This window comes from Oratosquilla oratoria, chromosome 36 (assembly GCF_046742065.1).
Source record: "Oratosquilla oratoria isolate Oo_2021 chromosome 36, ASM4674206v1, whole genome shotgun sequence".
Classification (NCBI taxonomy): domain Eukaryota; kingdom Metazoa; phylum Arthropoda; class Malacostraca; order Stomatopoda; family Squillidae; genus Oratosquilla; species Oratosquilla oratoria.
In genome coordinates, this window is record NC_134812.1 from 28,919,064 (window position 1) to 28,941,568 (window position 22,505).

The 22,505-nt window shown below is 36.3% G+C and overlaps 3 protein-coding genes across 3 annotated transcripts; all 3 read right to left on the reverse strand.

The window, feature by feature from the left end:
* Positions 1-5,206: 5,206 nt before the first annotated feature.
* LOC143019179 (uncharacterized) lies at positions 5,207-5,883 on the reverse strand. Its single transcript, XM_076174872.1, has one exon. It carries the CDS (start codon positions 5,775-5,777, stop codon positions 5,223-5,225), a length of 555 nt encoding a protein of 184 aa, XP_076030987.1. The 5' UTR covers positions 5,778-5,883; the 3' UTR covers positions 5,207-5,222.
* Positions 5,884-9,682: 3,799 nt separating this feature from the next.
* On the reverse strand, positions 9,683-10,492 carry LOC143019180 (uncharacterized). The gene has a single exon (XM_076174874.1). It carries the CDS (start codon positions 10,373-10,375, stop codon positions 9,845-9,847), a length of 531 nt encoding a protein of 176 aa, XP_076030989.1. The 5' UTR covers positions 10,376-10,492; the 3' UTR covers positions 9,683-9,844.
* Positions 10,493-17,405: 6,913 nt separating this feature from the next.
* LOC143019181 (uncharacterized) lies at positions 17,406-18,125 on the reverse strand. Its single transcript, XM_076174875.1, has one exon. The coding sequence runs from the start codon at positions 17,972-17,974 to the stop codon at positions 17,420-17,422; it is 555 nt and encodes a 184-aa protein (XP_076030990.1). The 5' UTR covers positions 17,975-18,125; the 3' UTR covers positions 17,406-17,419.
* Between the last annotated feature and the right edge of the window lie 4,380 nt (positions 18,126-22,505).

Consider the following 22,505-nt stretch of genomic DNA (forward strand, 5'->3'; position numbering starts at 1 on the left):
ACACCAAAGACGATATTCAAGATGACACAACCACCATGTGTATGTATAAGGTGTGTGTGTGTGTGTGTGTGTGTGTGTAATAATAATGATAATAATAATGATAATAATAATAATAATAATAATATAATAATACTAATAAATAATAATAATAATAATAATAATAATAATAATAATAATAATAATAATAATAATAATAATAATAATAATAATAATAATAATAATAATAATAATAATAATGATGATAATAATAATAATAATGATAATAATGATAATGATGATGATTATGATGATGATGATGATGATGATGATGATGATGATGATGATGATGATGATGATGATGATGATGATGATGATGATGATGATGATGATGATGATGATGATTAATAAGAAGAAAAAAAGAAAAAGAAGTAATAATAATAATGATAATAATAATAACAATAATAATAATCATAATAATAATAACAATAATAATAATAACAATAATAATAATAACAATAATGATAATGATAATAATATTAACAATGATAATAATAATAATAATAATAACAATAAATAATAATAACAATAATAACAATAATGAAAATAATAATAATAACAATATTAACAATAACAATAATAACAATAATAACAATAATAACAATAATAATAATAATAATAATAATAATGATAATAATAATAATAATAATAATAATAATAATAATAATAATAATAATAATAATAATAATAATAATAATAATAATAATAATAATAATAATAATAATAATAATAATAATAATAATAATAATATAATAATAATAATAATAATAATAATAATAATGATAATAATAATAATAATAATAACAATAATAATAATATAATAATAATAATAATAATAATAATAATAATAATAATAATAATAATAATAATAATAATAATAATAATAATAATAATAATAATAAATAATAATAATAATAATAATAATAATAATAATAATAATAATAACAATAATAATAATAATGTTATTTTTATTGTAACATCAATCTGTGTCATGAGCATGTTTCTACCCGAGAGTGACCCTGCCCTGCGGAAAAACAACAAGTTGGGCGCAGAAGAATTGCCGATCGACGGCTCAACAAGGAGCGTCCCTCGAGGGGATAAGTCGCCGAAGAAGAGCGTCCCGAAGAACGGCTTGGGCAGCCATAATGGGACCGGCGCTCTCCGGAATTGACTCTCAGGGAAAGAGTCAAGTTCCTTCAAGGATCCATGGCTTGGGCAGCCATTAAGGGACTGACGCTCCCCGAAATCGACTCTAAGGACAAGAGTCCAATATGCTAAGGTCATTGAAGAGACCTTTTTGATATTAAAAAGCTGTTGTGTTGTTTTGTTTTGTTTTTTTTAAGGGCGTCATTACGAAACATGGAAAAGTCCAATGGGCTCTGAAAATTTTTGGGCGTATCTTAACTTGGTCTAAAAAGATTATGGGCTACAACACACTAAGGTCATTGAAGAGACCTTTTTGGCATTAAAAAGTTGTTATGGGCTTTCTTTTTTAAAGGGCTTCATCACGAAACTTGGAAAAGTCCAATGGGCTCTGAAAATTTTTGGGCGTATCTTTACTTGGGCCAAAAAGATTATGAACTACAACACGCTAAGGTAATTGAAGAGACCTTTTTGGTATTAAAAAGTTGTTATGGGCTTTCTTTTTTAAAGGGCTTCATTACGAAACATGAAAAAGTCAAACTGGCTCTGAAAAATTTTGGGCGTATCTTTACTTGGGCTAAAAAGATTAGTTGCAGGTCAGCAAGAGCCATAAGTCAACAAATTGAGTGAAATTATTTGGACTTCAATGGGCGTGCCCTCAGCTGAATAAAATTATTTGTTTTTTATCAAGAAATTGACGAAGAGCGAGCTTGACAATTTTCTTTTATGCTTTATTTATTTTTCCCCCTAGAGTAAGTTTCTTAAGTTATAGAATCACTTGGTATGAACCAAAAAATATTCTGAACAAAAATAATAAAAGAATCGGGATTCAGTGATATGAATCTTCAGAGCTAAGGCTTCAACAGTCATGTTTGTTTTATCAGTAACCATAGCAACCAACCACGTGCTGCTTGCTTTTGCGACTTCGTCTGAGTGGGACCGACTTTGGTTACAACCTTTTGTTTTTCAAATTTTCAAATGTCAAATTACTATTGCGTTAAGAAGATGAATGACGAACGAAGAGAAGCTGAACCTATACGATTGATAGATGCATTGTTGATATGTTCTTGCGGAATTCTACAATATTGTAACAGAGGTCGTTTCTACTCAGTCGAATTAATTAGCGGAGGCAGATAGTATACTGGCCTAGTGTGCCACCAATATGTCCCACCGGCTCCCAACTGATATTTTGTCCATGGAATCGCCAGACGATTTTATTAAGCTATATCCATGCATTTATTTATTTTGTTTATTATTATTTATGCTGTTATGTTGTTTTATTTATTTATTTATTCATTTATTTATTTTTGCATCCGACCTAGTTATGGACCAAAAGGTCTACTGTCGGCATGATCCTCCTTTGTAATCCTTTGTAATCCTTTCTCTCCTCGTTTCTCACTCTATTCAACTTAGGAACTCCTATTATATTTCTCAGGCACCTCATCTCAAACACATTAAAACTCCTCCTCTCTTCCTTCCTCATGTTCCATGTTTCTGCCCCGTACAGGAAGAAAATTTGGTTTTTAACTCATTATGTATCTAATGTTGGGTAATTTCAGATTGAGGAATTCCTTCTTTGTAAGCTACTCGGAGGGCACTATAAGTTAATCGATATATGACGAATTTACCGAGTACTTCCTATGGAAGAATATGCCCTCACCTTTTTCGTTGTATGTTATGGATTCAATCCCTATGCCTCTATACCCCTTACCAGGTAGTCATTGATTGGTTTATTGCATTTGAGCTAACACAATTCTCCCATCTTTGTGTCAAGCTCTGTGTCTCATTAGTTGTGAGTAATTTACTACTCTACCCATGATTTTCTTGGTTGTAATAAGGATTAGTTTTGTTGAAAAATGTGAAGATTATATTCATTTGACAAAGTGCTAAAACGGAAATAAAAATAAATAAATAGATAAAAGAGTAAGTAGAGGGTAATTTTTATTTTTACTGGTAAAGTATTTCCCCTACTAGATTAGGGGCTCTGTCAGACTATTTGTTTTATTAAATGTATGATTAATTTTGATATAATTTAGCACTCATTATATTCCATTGACTTCACGTGTATTATTTCTGTTTTATACTAACGGGCGTTTCTATTATTAATTTCCAGGGTTAAGATTAGTGCACTCTAGCCAGTGAGTTAACAGTGGACTTCTATTTTGTTGGTATTCACTACCAAACCTACCCTAAAGGGGCATTTAGACGGCCAAACGGTTTGACAAACCCGGTTTGTCAAACAAGTGTTTGAAGTGATATTTCACCGTGTGAATAGGATATTTGGTTGTCAAACACTTTCGACAAACGTGTTTGACGACCAAATGTCCCATTCACACGGTCAAACATCACTTCAAACACTTGTCTGACAAACCGGGTTTGTCAAAGTGTTTGACCGTGTAAATGGCCATTAATGTAAGAATCTTTGGTGCGAGTGGTTGATGAATGTAGCACCATCAGCATAATGGAGCTTATCGATTAATGTGGTCGTGTGGTTTATCGTACACATTCTGGCATGTTAAAAACATAATATCGAGGATGATAGGGAAACGCACTGAATCTTTTCTTAAATTGAAATATTTCCGTTGCCGTCATATTCAGTAAATAAGATTGGTTGGTATTATCAAAAAGTACAAATTCTGAACCATGCATCTGTTTTGCGCTGAAACCACCCTCGGTGTCGACAAAGCCTGAGGCAAACCCGTTTTTTTGTCTCTCCATCAACTCAGTCCCAGCCTCATAATAATACTATACCTCCTCCTCCTCCTCCTCCTGCTCCTGCTCCTCCTCCTCCTCCTCCTCCTCCTCCTCCTCCTCCTTCTCCTTCTCTTCCTCCTTCTCCCCGATTTCTCTCACGACCAGAATTGAGCTTATTTTCTTCTTCACAGTCTCCCAACTTTAAAAATATATCCACGAAACTTTCCAAAGTTTCCCATCAGTCAGGCCCAGAGGACGGAGAGAAGAGACTTTGCAATCAATAAAGAAATTACTTCCATCCTCTTCCAACCACGTGACTACTTAGGGGTTGGCGGAGGTGGGCGATATTGTTCATATGGGCGAGGTTCAGGTGAATATTGTTTAGCTCGGTTTAGCTTAGGTTTAGATTAGGTTAAGGGACGTCAGGTTTAGGTTAGGTTAGGGTCTGTTAAAGTACGTTACGTTAGGTAAAGTTAGGTTACGTTAGGTTTGGTTTGGTTTTTCTTAGTTTTGGGTAGTTGAGGTCCCAGTTTTAGAATAATGTAAATTATTGGACACAGTCATTAGCAGAGAAATAAAGGAAGAACTAGTCTGAATTTATTCACAACAAAATCTATGTAGGGGACAATGGCCGCTGGTGTGTAAGAAAAATAACAAGTTGAGCACTCCGATTAGTAGAGAATGATGCCTGACAAATGGATATTTTTATTTATTCTACTATAAACACATCCAAAATTAAATTGAATGTCCAATAATAACTTACTACCGACCATTAGTCTATCATAGTTGCCATCATTATCGAGTAAATCTTAATTATAACAATTAAGATCTGTTGTCTTAATCACTTTTTCCCTCAACTGACCAGACTAAATGATGGTCATTATGTGCCGTTGAGAATCAAGCCAAATCCTTCTCAGTTGCAAAGGTGATTGCAGAGAATGCCCTCCGTCGACGTCTTTTACTAATTCGTTTATCTATTAATTTATTTTCAAAAGCGATATCGTTTCCAGAGGAAAAACTCTTGTAATGATATTTTGCTTCTCTGATGCACTGGAAATCAAAATGACCCCAACATGACCTTAGGTGACTATCGGTGCCCGTCACGAGCCCCTGACAAAGGTAGAGGACTTTAGCTGCAATAGCTGACCACTTCCTGGGGCACACTCTTTCATACTAACTTTACAAGAAACATCAGTCATGAAATAAACTTTTACGGTTCCAGGAATTTCGTAGGTTAGATTTGAAGGTTACAACAAAAATAGTGAATGTAATTAACAATTTATTTGCAATAAATAGATTTTTTTGTACAAAATTCTTGAGAAGAAGATTGGGAAGGAGACCTTAGGCTTTCATCGTCCATATCCTAGAGGCGCCTTGCACACGTGCTCACCAAGACACCTGTCGAAACAGCACTTGTCCACGCCACTGCACGCTCCGTCATTCGAGCAGGTGATGGGAGGTCCGAAGATACGTGGGCACACGGGCCTCACTGGTGGGCACTGACCGGGCTTGACGATCTGTGTTGCGATGGGGTCGGCTGGTTGGTTGTTGCTCTCACAGCAGTAGGCCGCTCCTTCAGGAGTCTTGCACCAATAACGGCAGTTGCTGCTGGGGGCGACGGGAGGAACAACTCCACCGCCGATTCCGTGACCGACGCCGCCGACTACGGGATGGCCTTGGTGACCGAAAGGAGGTCTTCCGACATGTGGTCTCCCTCCGAAGTGACCAGCACCTCCAAGACCAGGGGCTCCGAAGGGAAGACCTTGTGCATGAGGGGGATGTCCTCCAAAGAATCGAGTACCTGCAGCTCCACCACTTCCACTCGCAGCATTACCCTTGTCGTCTTTGAGTTTCTTACCCGCCACCAAGGCGAGGGACATGAGCAGGACGCACAGGACTTTCATTATGAAGGTCAGTGATTAGCAGAGTAGAAACCTTTCACAATGAAAACTTCTGCGGGAAAATAAGGCGTATATGATGCTCGGCTGCTTCCTCGCTGTGTTGCGCAGATGAAGCTGGAAGGTCGTGTGTGTCTGCTCTCGTCCCGCTTTTGCTTATATATCGGATACCGGTCCCACTATTCCCTCCCTCCACCCCGTTCCTCACCTCCCCGTTTGCTACTCTCAGTTTTAAAGAACTGGTATTCCCTCCGCTTTGCCTCACCTCCTACTTGTCGAGGGGATTTTCTGTTCTACGTCATAACAGATCTTTCCTGGAAACAGGGTTCAAAATGTGTAAAGTCTTCAGAGATTGACGAGGGGTTCACTTAGTTGCTATATAGGCGAATATATCAACACACGCACGTGTTTCATACTCGTGTATATATATATATATATATATATATATATATATATATATATATATATATATATATTATATATATACATACATACATACATATATATTTTTATATATATATATATATATATATACACACACATATATATATATATATATATATATATATATATATATATATATATATATATATGAAAAGGTAAGGATGTTTTATGGGCCCTTATGGGTTTGGAAAAGGCTCATGACAGGGTAGAAAGGAAGTCATTGTGGGAGGTACTGCAGATATATGAGATAGGAGGAAACCTTTTAAGAGTAGTCAAGAGTTTTTACAAGAGTAGTAGGTCTTGTGTTAGGATTGGGAATGGAGAGAGTGAGTGATTTGAGGTAATGGTTGGACTTCGTCAGGGGTGTGTTATGTCGCCCTGGCTGTTCAATCTATACATGGATTGGGTCAGGAGTTGGAGATGGTTAAAGAAAATTAAGAAAAGTGGGAAATAACCCAATCTTTGTTTGCTGAAAACACTGCGCTTGTAGCAGGATCAGAGGAAGGATTATGGAAGTTAGTGACAGAGTTTGAGGTACGTGAAAAAAGGAAGCTGAAGATAAATGTGGGCAAATGTAAGGTGATGAGATGTACAAGGGGAGAGAGTGACAGCAGGCTGGAAGTGAGCATATATATATATATATATAAATATATATATATATATATATATATATATATATATATATATATATATATATATGTATGTATGTATATTTATATATATATATATATATATATATATATATATATATATATATATATACAGATAAATATACTAGCCAATTACCCGCGCGGTGCTGCGAGTTCGTGAACAATCCCTAACCTAACCATACCACACCTAACTTTAACCCTTAACCCTAACCAAAATATATTTAAATGAAATATAGCTTTAAACACTCCCCCTCCTAGATGTGCCTCCCCCCCTACCCGAAGGTTGGGAAACCCTAGTTTGAAAATACATGCATACACAAATACAAATATCATATGCACATTCTTTTGCGTGCGTGTGTGAGTGTGTGTGTGGATTGACAATAAATTTCTATAGCTAAAAGGTGAAGAAATGTATCTACTTTATTTATCTTTAAAGTATATATGGTTATAGGGGTTTATTTGGAAAAAACTAGGAAGATTTTGTAAATGATAAATTTCCGCCGCACTAAAATTAAATGAAAATAAGCAATATCTAAACATTTGGTAAAATTATGCAATCATTTTACATTTGCATGATTTTTTCTTGCAAAAGCTATCATGGTTTGTGGTAACATTAATTTCACAAATATAAATGATATTCGTGAACACATACAATGGTTTGTTTAATTATATTGATTCTTATGTTAGAAAAATAATAACTTAATGTGGGACTACAGTAGTGGCGTGTTCCCTCACCATAAACCACCTAACTTTAACCCTTAACCCTAACCAAAATATTTTTTTTTATTAAATATAGCTTTAAATACTCCTCCTCGCAGGTGTGCAATCCCCCTCCCGAAGCTGGGAAACCCTAGTTTGAAAATATATGCATACACAAACACAAATATCATGTGTACACACTCTTTTGTGTGCGTGTGTATGTCTACAACTAAAAGGTGAAGAAATGTTTCTACTTTATTTATCTTCAGAATATATAAAGTTATAGGGGTTTCTCTCCAAAAACGTAAGAGTTTGTGAATGAACTATTTCCGCCCGCACAAAAATTAAATAAAAATAACCAATATTTCAACATTTGGTCAAATTATACAATCACTTTCCATAAACATGCTTTCTTCTTGTATGTATGTATGTATGTATGTATGAATGTATGTATGTATGTATGTATGTATTAGGGTGTAGTATCGTAACCATTTTTGTATCACATTTCAGGTTTTGTAGAGTAGACCAATCAAAATTTGGAAATAAAGATGAAAAAATCTGAAAAAATAGTGACACTTTTTGGGACCAAAAGCCTACTTAAAACTGACTTCTCCTTAGGATTAGGCTGGTTATATTTAATTATTATAGATTTTGGCTCTGGAGCTAGAATTGGGCCATTTTCTCACAGGAAGAAAATTTGCATTTTAACTCGTTATATAACTAAGGTTTAGGCATTTTTAGATTGAGAAATTCCTTCTATGTAAGCTACTCGGAGGGCACTATAAATTAATCGATGTATGATGAATTTAAGTGGTATTTACAAAGTACTTCCTATTACCCTCTTATCCCTTTACTTTTTTTAGGAATGTACCCTCTGGGGCTACAGGTAGTAGGATTAGTCCTATCCCCGTCCATTTTTTGTCACCTCGTACGACTCAAGTGGGAAAACTTGGTGGTAACATTCTTTTCCCCCACTACAGGGTAGGCAAAAAAAAGAAAGTAAATATTCAGAGAAATAGTACGGGACAATAACAAGGGGTTGGGGGACTATGGTATTATCAATTCAGAAGACAACTCCCATGTAATTGACCATCACAAAGTCTCAAGGACCCGACAGGAAGGAATTTTACTGAATCTAATGCAGCCAGGTACATCCTTGTTTAAGTACTTCTAAAGATAATGTTTGAATCTGAACTTTAAAGAGAGAATTATCGGACAGGGTCAGAAAATCCAAAGATATGAATAGCGAATTGACGAAGAAGGTATAAGGAGTTGATGCACTATTTCTTCTTGTATTAAAATACTCTACAAGAGGGTTTCGTACCTAAGGGTGCATGTTGAATAACATAGAATTTATGGAAATAATGACAAATATTTAAGGAACATTATCCAAGTAATACATAAAATTCTTCAAACTTTTAAAATGATACAATGACCATGTCCAAAAGTAAAATGAAAATTCCGTATCAATTATTCTGTTCAATGGTGACCACATAATAGTCACTGGAACTAAAAGATTTGAAAAGTACCTTTGTGAAGAGTCCACGACCAAGCGCACGATCGACCACGCACACATAAAAATACATACATACACACACGTACATACACACACACACAACCACACTCACACACACAAACAAACACAGGTCAGACAAAACGTGAACGAGCAGATTAAGGATAACATCTCAGTTTTCCTTAATCTATTTGTGACAAACTCTTTCAAAATGTCCACCAAATTAACTCCACCAAATCAATGAAAAGTATACAATTGCCAAATAACGTGATACAAATAGTATCCAATTTCATTTAGTCGAGACAATTTCCCATTCTACACAGGGTAAGAGACAATCTCGACCAACTCTTTGGTAACAGTCACAGAAAAAAAAAATAAGATAACTCATTAGATGATTTTCTTTCATTGTTTGAAACTTCCAGCCTTCAGAGCTCATTACTGTGTCAGTGTTGACAAAAGCTGAGGTCAAGAGGTACTGTGCCGTGCTTCAAGATGCCATTAACTATTGAGCATGGGTCTCTAATGACAAGACAGGAAATTCATTTTTGTAGCAACATAGAATCCGTGTTTCAAATAAGAGGTTACAAATATACATGATAGGAGTTTGATTTTTATTCAAAATAGATATGTATCTTTGGATTATGCATAAACACACGTTGTATCGTCTCCATAACTATGAAATAAATAGGTTGGATTGAGTGATGATGCAGAGCAAAAGCCTCGGCTGAGGCCCCAAGCTTCTTATGATGAGCTAATTTAAAAGATTATTATCGTCCATATCCAAGAGGCGCCTTGCACACGTGCTCACCAAGACACCTGTCGAAGCAGCACTTGTCCACGCCACTGCACGCTCCGTCATTCGAGCAGGTGATGGGAGGCCCAAAGATGCGAGGACACACGGGCCTCACTGGCGGGCACTGACCGGGCTTGACGATCTGCGTGGCGATGGGGTCGGCTGGTTGGTTGTTGCTCTCACAGCAGTAGGCCGCTCCTTCAGGAGTCTTGCACCAATAACGGCAGTTGCTACTGGGGGCGACAGGAGGAACAATTCCACCGCCAATCCCGTGACCCACGCCTTGGTGACCGAAAGGAGGTCTTCCGTCATGAGGTCTCCCTCCGAAGTGACCAGCACCTCCTAATCCAGGTGCCCCAAAGGGAAGGCCCTGTGCATGATGGGGACGTCCTCCGAAGAATCGAGTATTTGTAGCGCCGCCACTTCCGCTCGCAGCACCACTTTTAAGGTGTTTACCCGCCACCAAGACGAGGTAGGACATGAGCAAGGCACATAGGACTTTCATTCTGCAGGTCGGAGAATATCACGTGAACAGTCGAAGATTCTTCCTAGAGGTAGTTTTCTACTGAAAGAAGTGGATGCGCTGACAAGATGAGGGACACTGTACGTCCTCTTGTTGCAATCTCAGACCAAGTGTGTCCGTCCACGTCTGTCTGCGGTGGCTTATATGGTGCGCAACGCTATTCACCTCTCCCCCCTCCCTTCCTCCCTCGTCCTCTTCGTGCACTAGCTCGCATGGAATGGAGCGGGATTCCCCCGGTTTTGCTCAGAGTTCAAAGGGGATTTTAGACTAACGTCATCGTCTTCGGTCTTTCCCCAATTATGGTTTGCGAAATTCAATCGGGAGCACAGGTTCATTTCCAATGTTCCTGTTCAAATTTCGCAAAGGTACATGCGCCCTTGCACCCACATCTACACACGCACTCGCATTCGCAGTTGTACCTGTATACGTGCAAGTACACTCACATGAGCATGTGTACGGCCATTTTGGTACACTGCTGGTGTTACAGTCTTCCTACTTCATCACTCAGACTTAATCTGACTTCGGAAAGGGGTCTGTACGATGAGAAGAGTATCTTGAGTTTTAGTCCTGTTGAAACACATATGGCTGTATATTCAAATCGATCATACTGCCTTGGCATTAGCGCTGAATTGCAGCACTACTCTATTTTATCTCTAATGCCTGCCATTGCAGGGAAAGGTTGAAAAGTCGCGAAAGTGTGGCTTGGTCTCTTGCCTATCACTTACCGGGAGTCGAATCAAGGCCTCTCATTCTTTTAGATATGTAGTTTACCATGTCACAAGTAAAGTAGTGTTTTTGTCGAAGTTACTATATTGATAAAAATCACAATTTAGTAATGTGTGCGTAGTGTGATATGATTGTCTATCCTGGCGTGCATAAGTTTAATTATGATTATCTTAGACGGAACGGCACATTGGAAGTCCCTTCGTGAGCGCATTGTAAAATACATCAGTTATAATGATAAATACCGTTGACTTCTGTTAAACCTGACTCTTCGAGCACTTGGATCAAATTTGCTATCATAAACTTCTCATTTTCACAGCATTTTTTCTTTCTTTTTATGATTGTTGACAGATCAACCCACGTAATGATATACAATTCCATTCTCGTTCCTCCCTTCCTTCAGCTCCTCTTCTATCCCACCCCTTATGACTCGTCCTCTTCAGCTTCCCTTGGTGCCATGTGGGTATGATAATTGGCACTACAATTTCATTGTCCAATTGATCACCTCGAGTCACCGCAGGGGTTGATTATTTCGTGGTAGGTGGTCCTCTTCCCAGCGTAGGTTGCCTCCTGACCCAACCCACGGTGATTCTCAGTCCAACACCAGGAGTCTCCCGTTTGGGATCAAGATGAAAAATATATAATAATAACCATTCCCCTACGACTTCTAGTGGTAATTTGATTGTAAAAATGCAACTCCACTATTATATGTATATATATATATATATATGTATATGTATATATAAACATATATATATAAATATATAAATACATATATACATATATATTATATATACATATACATATATGTATATATATATACATATATATATATATATATATATATATATATATATATACATACATATATACATATATAACAATAAATATAATTCAGCCAGAAAGAACGAATTAGACATCCCGGTCTAGGAAAGCATAATGGCAAATGAGGACAGAAAAAAGTTCTTTCGACAATAGCTTGTAGGTGTGGGGGAAGCCAGGCCCGCACAAGAAAGGAATTTTATTCCCTCTCTTGTTTCCACCGACAATCCCTTTTTCATTTCCATTACTATAGCCGGCACGGTTCGAATATTTTTGGTGGTTACCTTCCAACCAGCTTTTATTCCCGCCAACTTATTTTCATTTCGATTGTTTTGGTTGTCCAGTTCTCCCTACTTTCTGTGCTTCTTGCCGGCCAGCCGACCTTTATTTATACCCGCGTTTGCGCTGACCGGCCCATTTTGTTTTTTTATTCATTAAGTCTGCAGTCTGTCAGTCCCCAGGAGTCTGCCCTTGTAGTCGTCGTCTGTGCGTCTTCGTGGACCCAAGCGCCCAAGACCCGGAGCCCTTCGTGGTTTCTTTTACACACCAAAGACGATATTCAAGATGACACAACCACCATGTGTATGTATAAGGTGTGTGTGTGTGTGTGTGTGTGTGTGTGTGTGTGTGTGTGTGTGTGTGTGTGTGTGTGTGTGTGTGTGTGTGTGTGTGTGTGTGTGTGTGTGTGTGTGTAATAATAATGATAATAATAAAAATGATAATAATAATAATAATAATAATAATAATAATAATAATAATAATAATAATAATAATAATAATAATAATAATAATAATAATAATAATAATAATAATAATAATAATAATAATAATAATAATAATAATAATAATAATAATAATAATAATAATAATAATAATAATAATGATAATAATGATAATGATAATAATAATAATAATAATAAAATAATAATAATAATAATAATAATAATAATAATAATAACAATAACAATAATAATACAAATAATAATAATAATTATATTAATAATAATAATAATTATAATATAATAATTATAATAATAATAATAATAATAATAATAATAATAATAATAATAATAATAATAATAATAATAATAATAATAATAATAATAATAATAATAATAATAATAATAATAATAATAATAATAATAATAATAATAATAATAATAATAATAATAATAATAATAATAATAATAATAATAATAATAATAATAATAATAATAATAATAATAATAATAATAATAATAATAATAATAATAGTAATAATAATGATAATAATAATGATAATAATAATAATAATAATAATAATAATAATAATAATAATAATAATAATAATAATAATACTGTTATTTTTATTGTAACATCAATCTGTGTCATGAGCATGTTCCTACCCGAGAGTGACCCTGCCCTGCAGAAGACCAAGAAGTTGGGCGCAGAAGAATTTCCGATCGACGTCTCAGCAGGGAGCGTCCCTCCAGGGGGTCAGACGCCGATGAAGAACGTCCCGAAGAAGAGTGGCTTGGGCAGCCACAATGGGAACGGCGCGGCGCTCCCCTTAAATGACTCTAAGGACGAGAGTCAAGTCCCGTTCAAGATGACATGGCTTGGGCAGCCATAAAGGGACCGACCTTACCCGTTATTGACTCTATAGGCAAGAGTCGAATACGCTAAGGTCATTGAAGAGACCTTTTTGGCATTAAAAAGCTGTTATGGGCTTTCTTTTTTAAAGGGCTTCATTACGAAACATGGAAAAGTCCAATAGGCTCAGAAAATTTTTGGTCGTATCTTTACTTAGGCTAAAAAGATTATGGGCTACAACACGCTAAGGTCATTGAAGAGCCCTTTTTGGCAGTAAAAAGCTGTTATGGGCTTTCTTTTTTAAAGGGCTTCATTACGAAACATGGAAAAGTCTAATGGGCTCTGAATTTTTTTTGGCGTATCTTTACTTGGGCCAAAAAGATTATGGGCTACAACACGCTAAGGTTATTGAAGAGACCTTTTTGGCATTAAAAAGCTGTTATGGACTTTCTTTTTTAAAGGGCTTCATTACGAAACATGGAAAAGTCTAATGAGCTCTGAAATTTTTTTTGGCGTATCTTTACTTGGGCTAAAAAGATTAGTTGCAGGCCAGCAAGAGCCATAAGTCAACAAATTGAGTGAAATTATTTGGCCTTCAATGGGCGTCCCCTCAGCTGAATAATTTTTTTTTTTTTTTTTATAAAGAAATTGACGAAGAGCAAGTTTGACAATTTTCTTTTATGCTTTATCTATTTTTTCCCCTAAGGTAAGTTTCTTAAGTTATAGAATCACTTGGTATGAACCAAAAAATATTGTGAAAGAAAATAATAAAAGAATCGGGATTCAGTGATATGAATCTTCAGAACTAAGGCTTCAACAGTCATGTTTGTTTTATCAGTAACCATAGCAACCAACCACTTCTCGCTAGCGTGCTGCTTGCTTTTGCGACTTCGTCTGAGTGGGACCGATTTTAGTTACGATCTTTTGTTTTTCAAATTAAAATGTCAAATTATTACTGCGTTTTAAAGTGAAAAGATGAATGACGAACGAAGAGAAGCTGAACCTATACGATTGATAGATACATTGTTGAGATGTTCTTGCGGAATTCTACAATATTGTAACAGAAGTCGTTTCTACTCAGTCGAATTAGCGGAGGCAGGTGCCACCAATAAGTCCCATTGGCTCCCAACAGATATTTCGTCAATGCAAACGCCAGACGATTTTTTTAATCTATAACCATGCATTTATTTATTTTGTTTATTATTATTTATGCTGTTATGACGTTTTATTTGTTTATTTATTTATTTATCATTATTGTAATTTATTTTCGCATCCGACCTTGGTATGGACCAAAAGGTCTCCTGTCAGCATGATCCTCCTTTGTAATCCTTTGTAATCCTTTCTCTCCTCCTCATTTCTCACTCTATCCATACTTCTCAGGCACCTCATCTCATACACATTAAAACCCCTCCTCTCTTCCTTCCTTATGGTCCATGTTTCTGCCCCGTACAGGAAGAAAAATTTGTTTTAACTCATTATGTATCTAATGCTGGGTAATTTCAGATTGAGGAATTCCTTCGTTGTAAGTTACTCGGAGGGCACTATAAGTTAATCGATGTATTACAAATTTACAAGATATTTACAGAGTACTTCCTATGGAAGAATATGTCCTCACCTTTTTCGTTGTATGTTTTAGATTCAATCCTTATACCTCTATGCTCCTTACCAGGCAGTCATTAATTGGTTTACTGCACTTCATCTAACACGTGTCTCCCATCCTTGTGTCCAGCTGTTTCTCATTAGTTATGAGTAATCTTTTACTCTACCCGTGATCTTCTTGATTGTGGTAAAGATTATTTATGTCAGAAAATGGGAAGTTTATATTCATTCAAAAAGGTGCTAAAACGGAAATAGAAATAAATAGATAAATAAATAAAAGAGTGAGTAGAGGGTAATTTTTATTTTTACTGGTAAAGTATCATCCCTACTAGATTAGGGCTCTGTCAGACTATTTGTTGTATTAAATGTAAGATTAATTGTGATGTAATTTAGCACTCAGTATATTCCATTGACTTCACATGTATTATTTCTGTTTTATACTAACGGGTCTTTCTGTTACTTATTTCCAGGGTTAAGATTAGTGCACTCTAGCCAGTGAGTTAATAGTAGACTTCTATTTTGTTGGTATTCACTACCAAACCTACCCTAAAGGGGCATTTAGACGGCCAAACGGTTTGACAAACCCGGTTTGTCAAACAAGTGTTTGAAGTGATATTTCACCGTGTGAATAGGATATTTGGTTGTCAAACACGTTCGACAAACGTGTTTGACGACCAAATGTCCCATTCACACGGTCAAGCATCACTTCAAACACTTGTCTGACAAACCCGGTTTGTCAAAGTGTTTGACTGTGTAAATGGCCCTTAATGTAAGAATCTTTGGTGCGAGTGGTTGATGAATGTAGCACCATCTGCATACTTGAGCTTAACGATGTGGTCGTGTGGTTTCTCGTACACATTCTGGCATGTTAAAAAACATAGTATCGAGGATGATAGGGAAACGCGTTGCCGTCATATTCAGTAAATAATATTGGTTGGTATTATCAAAAAGTAAAAATACTGAACCATGGATCTGTTTGCGCTGAAACCACCTCGGTGTCGACAAAGCCTGAGGCAAACCCGGTTTTTTGTCTCTCCATCAACTCAGTCCCAGCCTCATTCGAATCCAACCTCCTCCACCTCCTCCTTCTTCTACTCCTCCTCCTCCTCCTCCTCCTCCTCCTCCTCCTCCCGATCCTCTCACGACCAAAAGTGAGCTTATTTTCTACTTCACAGGCTCCCAACTTTAGAAACATATCCACGAAACTTTCCAAACTCTGCCATCGGTCAGGCCCAAAGGACGGGGAGGAGAGGCTTTGAAATCAATAAAGAAATTCTTTCCATTCTCTTGGGGTTTGGCGGAGGTGGGTGGGATTGTTCGTATGGGCGAAGTTGAAGTGGATATTGTTCAGCTGTGTTTAGCTTAGGTTTAGACATTAAGGGACGTTAGGTTTAGGTTATGTTAGGGTACGTTAAAGTAAGTTACGTTAGGTAAAGTTAGGTTACGTTAGGTTTGGTTTGGTTTTTCTTAGTTTTGGGTAGTTTAGGTCCCAATTTTAAAATAATGTGAATTATTGGACACAGTCATTAGCAGAGAAATAAAGGAAGAACCAGTCAATTTATTCACAACAAAATCTACGTAGGGAAAATGGCCGCTGGTGTGTAAGAAAAATAACAAGTTGAGCACTCCGATTAGTAGAGAATGATGCCTGACAAATGGATATTTCTATTTATTCTACTATAAACACATCCAAAATTAAATTGAATGTCCAATCATAACTTACTACCGACCATTAGTCTATCATAGTTGCCATCATTATCGAGTAAATCTTAACTATAACAATTAAGATCTGTTGTCTTAATCACTTTTTCCCTCAACTGACCAGACTAAATGATGGTCATTATGTGCCGTTGAGAATCAAGCCAAATCCTTCTCAGTTGCATAGGCGATTGGAGAGAATGCCCTCCGGCGACGTCTTTTACTTATTCGTTTATCTATTAATTTATTTTCAAAAGCGATATCGTTTCCAGAGGAAAAACTCTTGCAATAGTATCTTGCTTCTCTGATGCACTGGAAATCAAAATGACCCCAACATGACCTTAGGTGACTATCGGTGCCCGTCACGAGCCCCTGACAAAGGTGGAGGATTTTAGCTGCAATAGCTGACCACTTCCTGGGGCACACTCTTTCATACTAATTTTATCAAGAGACATCAGTCATGAAATAAACTTTCATGGTTCCAGGAATTTCGTAGGTTAGATTTGAAGGTTACAACAAAGATAGTGAATATAATTAACAATTTATTTGCAATAAATAGATTTTTTTGTACAAAATTCTTGAGAAGAAGATTGGGAAAGAGACCTTAGCCTTTCATCGTCCATATCCAAGAGGCGCCTTGCACACGTGCTCTCCAAGACACCTGTCGAAACAGCATTTGTCCACGCCACTGCACGCTCCGTCATTCGAGCAGGTGATGGGAGGTCCGAAGATACGTGGGCACACGGGCCTCACTGGTGGGCACTGACCGGGCTTGACGATCTGTGTTGCGATGGGGTCGGCTGGTTGGTTGTTGCTCTCACAGCAGTAGGCCGCTCCTTCAGGAGTCTTGCACCAGTAACGGCAGTTGCTGCTGGGAGCGACAGGAGGAACAACTCCACCGACGATCCCGTGACCGACGCCGCCGACTACGGGATGGCCTTGGTGACCGAAAGGAGGTCCTCCGACATGGGGTCTCCCTCCGAAGTGACCAGCACCTCCAAGACCAGGGGCTCCGAAGGGAAGACCTTGTGCATGAGGGGGATGTCCTCCAAAGAATCGAGTACCTGCAGCTCCACCACTTCCACTCGCAGCATTACCCTTGTCGTCTTTGAGTTTCTTACCCGCCACCAAGGCGAGGGACATGAGCAGGACGCACAGGACTTTCATTATGAAGGTCAGTGATTAGCAGAGTAGAAACCTTTCACAATGAAAACTTCTGCGGAAAAATAAGGCGTATATGATGCTCGGCTGCTTCCTCGCTGTGTTGCGCAGATGAAGCTGGAAGGTCGTGTGTGTCTGCTCTCGTCCCGCATTTGCTTATATATCGGATACCGGTCCCACTATTCCCTCCCTCCACCCCCTTCCTCACCTCCCCGTTTGCTACTCTCAGTTTTAAAGAACTGGTATTCCCTCCGCTTTGCCTCTCCTCCTACTTGTCCAGGGGATTTTCTGTTCTACGTCATAACAGATCTTTCCAAACAGGGTTCAAAATGTGTAAAGTCTTCAGAGTTTGACGAGGGGTTCACTTAGTTGCTACATAGGCGAATATATCAACACACGCACGTGTTTCATACTCGTGTATATATATATATATATATATATATATATATATATATATATATATATATATATATATATATATATATATATATATATATATATATATATATATGAAAAGGTAAGGATGTTTTTTTTTGGGCTTTTATGGATTTGGAAAAGGCTTACGACAGGGTAGACAGGAAGGTAATGTGGGAGGTACTGCAGATGTATGGGATAAGAGGAAAGCTTTTAAGAGCAGTCAAGAGTTTTTACGAGAGTAGTAGAGCTTGTGTTAGGATTAGAAATTGAGAGAGTGAGTGATTTGAGGTAATGGTTGGACTTCGTCAGGGGTGGTGCGAGAGCTGAATGCAAGGGTGGTGGGTCAGGAGTTGGAGATAGTTAAAGAAAATGGAGAAAAGTGGGAAATAACCTAGTTGTTGTTTTGTGAAAACACTGCGCTTGTAGCAGGATCAGAAGAGGGATTGAGGAAGTTAGTGACATAGTTTGAAAAGGTGTATGAAAAAAGAAAGCTGAAGATAAATGTGGGCAAATGTAAGGTGATGAGATGTACAAGGGGAGAGAGTGACAGCAGGCTGGAAGTGAGCATATATATATATATATATATATATATATATATATATATATATATATATATATATATATATATATATATATATATATATATAAATTTATACTAGCCAATTCCCCGCGCGTTGCTGCGAGTTCGTGAACAATCCCTAACCTAACCATACCACACTTAACTTTAACCCTTAACCCTAACCAAAATATTTTAAATGAAATATAGCATTAAACACTCCCCCTCCTAGATGTGCGCCCCCCTACCCGAAGGTTGGGAAACCCTAGTTTGAAAATACATGCATATACAAACACAAATATCATGTGCACATTTTTTGCGTGCGTGTGTGTGTGTGTGGATTGACAATAAATGTCTACTGCTAAAAGCTGAAGAAATGTATCTTGTTCATTTATCTTCAGAATATATATGGTTATAGGGGTCTATTTGGAAAAACCTAGCAAGAGTTTGTAAATAGTAAATTTCCGCCGCACTGAAATTAAATGAAAGTAAGCAAGATTTAAACATTTGGTAAAATTATGCAATTATTTTACATTTCCATGATTTTTTCTTGCAAAAGCTATCATGGTTTGTGGTAACATTAATTTCACAAATATAAATAATATTTATGAACACATACAATGATTTGTTTGATTATATTGATTCTTATGTTACAAAAAAAAAATAATAACTTAAGGGGGAACTACAGTAGTGGCGTGTTCCCTCACCATAAACCACCTAACTTTAACCCTTAACCCTAACCAAAATATTTTTTTAATTAAATATAGCTTTAAATACTCCCCCTCCCAGGTGTGCAACCCCCCTCCCGAAGTTGAGAAACCCTAGTTAGAAAACATATGCATACACAAACAAATATCATGTGTACATATTCTTTTGTGTGCGTGTGTATGTGCATGTGTGTGCGTGTGTGGATTGACAATAACTGACTACAGCTGAAAGGTGAAGCCATGTATCTAGTTTATTTATCTTCAGAATCTATAAAGTTATAGGGGTTTATCTGCAAAAACGTAGGAGTTTGTGAATGAACTATTTCCGCCCGCACAAAAATTAAATGAAAATAACCAATATTTCAACATTTGGTAAAATTATACAATAATTTTCCATAAACATGCTTTCTTCTTACAAAAGCTATCATGGTTCGTGGCAACACTAATTTCACGAATGTAAGAAATAATTATAGATACATACAATGGTTTGTTTAATCATATTAATTCTTAAGTCACAAAAAATACTACGCGACTTCAGGGGATGCTACATAATCCTACATATACCTCCTAATCTAACCCTTAACCCTAACCATTTTTTTTCGAAATGAAATATAGTTATCCAAGTACCTGGAGTGATAGGGTATCAGAATATATATGGTTATGGGGGTCTATCTCTGAAACCCTAGGAGGAGTTCGTGTACAAACAAACAAATAAACAATCAGATAGACAGACCGAGGCTACTACTGTACTTTATTATAATAGATATATACATATATATGTATGTATGTATATACATATATATACATACACATATATACATACATATATATACATATATATACATACATACATATATATACATGCGAAACTAGTCAGGAATAAACTCAAGACTAAGACTCCTGTGTTTCCTATTCCGCTTACATCAACCTGTCAGAATGTCTCAACAAATCAATATATATATATGTGTATATATATATATATATATATGTATATATATGTGTATATATATATATATATATATATAAATATATATATATATATGATCACTGTTAACCCACTATCGGAGAAATAATAACGGAAAATACAGAGAAACTGTATATTTCGACTACTCTCTGTAGTCCTCTTCTGTAGTCCTCTTCACAAACTCCTACGTTTTTGCAGATAAACCCCTATAACTTTATGTATTCTGAAGATAGATAAACTAGAAACATTTCTTCACCTTTCTGCTGAAGAGGACTACAGAGAGTAGTCGAAATATACAGTTTCACTGAACTTTCCGTTATTATTTCTCCGATAGTGGGTTAACAGTGATCTTTTACAAATGTGTTATAACATAATAGTTTCCAATATATATATATGTATGTATGTATGTATGTATGTATGTATGTATGTATGTATGTATGTATGTATGTATGTATGTATGTATGTATGTATGTATGTATGTATGTATGTATATATGTATGTATGTATGTATGTATGTATGTATGTATGTATGTATGTATGTATGTATGTATGTATGTATGTATGTATGTATGTATGTATGTATGTATGTATGTATGTATGTATGCATTAGGGTGTAATATCGTAACCATTTTTATAGCACATTTCAGGTTTTGTAGAGTAGACCACCAAAAATTTAGAAATAAAGATGAAAAAATCTGAAAGAATAGTGACACTTTTTGGGAGCAAAAGTCTACTTAAAACTGACTTCTTAGGATTAGGCTGGTTATATTTAGTTATCATAATTTTTGGTTCTGGAGCTAGAATTGGGCAATTTTCTCACAGGAAGAAAATTTGCATTTTAACTCGTTATGATTAAGGAATTCCTTCTATGTAAGCTACTCGGAGGGCACTATAGATTAATCGATGTATGATGAATTTACGAGATATTTACAGAATACTTACTATGACCCTCTTATGCCTTTACTTTTTTGTAGGAATTTCCCCTCTGGGGCTCCAGGTAATAGGATTCCTAGTCCTATCCCCGTCCCATTGGTGGCAGCATTCTTTTCCCCCACCACAGGGTAGGCGAAAAAATAAGGTGAATACTCAGAGAAAAAGTACAGGACAGTAACAAGGGGTTTGGGGACTATGGTATTATCAATTAGGAAGATAACTCCCATGTAATTGACCATCACAAAGTCTCAAGGACCCGACAGGAAGGAATTTTACTGAATCTAATGCAGCCAGGTACATCCTTGTTTAAGTACTTCTAAAGATAATGTTTGAATCTGAACTTTAAAGAGAGAATTATCGGACAGGGTCAGAAAATCCAAAGATATGAATAGCGAATTGAAGAAAGAAGGTATAAGGAGTTGATGCACGATTTCTTCTTGTATTAAAATACTCTACAAGAGGGTTTCGTACCTAAGGGTGCATGTTGAATAACATAGAATTTATGGAAATAATGACAAATATTTAAGGAACATTATCCAAGTAATGCATAAAATTCTTCAAACTTTTAAAATGATACGATGACTTTGTCCAAAAGTAAAATGAAAATTCCGTATCACTTATTCTGTTCAATGGTGACCGCATAATAGTCACTGGAACTAAAAGATTTGAAAAGTACCTTTGTGAAGAGTCCACGACCAAGCGCCGATCGACCACGCACACATAGAAATACATACATACACACACGTACATACACGCACATACAACCACACACACACACACACACACACACAAACAAACACAGGTCAGAAAAAACGTGAACGAGCAGATTAAGGATAACATCTCAGTTTTCCTTAATCTATTTGTGACAAACTCTTTCAAAATGTCCACCAAATTAACTCCACCAAATCAATGAAAAGTATACAATTGCCAACTAACGTGATACAAATAGTATCCAATTTC

Excerpts from the sequence above, each read along its gene's own strand:
- LOC143019181 (XM_076174875.1), bottom strand. The coding sequence starts at position 17,974 with ATGAAAGTCCTGTGCGTCCTGCTCATGTCCCTCGCCTTGGTGGCGGGT.
- LOC143019179 (XM_076174872.1), bottom strand. The coding sequence starts at position 5,777 with ATGAAAGTCCTGTGCGTCCTGCTCATGTCCCTCGCCTTGGTGGCGGGT.
- LOC143019180 (XM_076174874.1), bottom strand. The coding sequence starts at position 10,375 with ATGAAAGTCCTATGTGCCTTGCTCATGTCCTACCTCGTCTTGGTGGCG.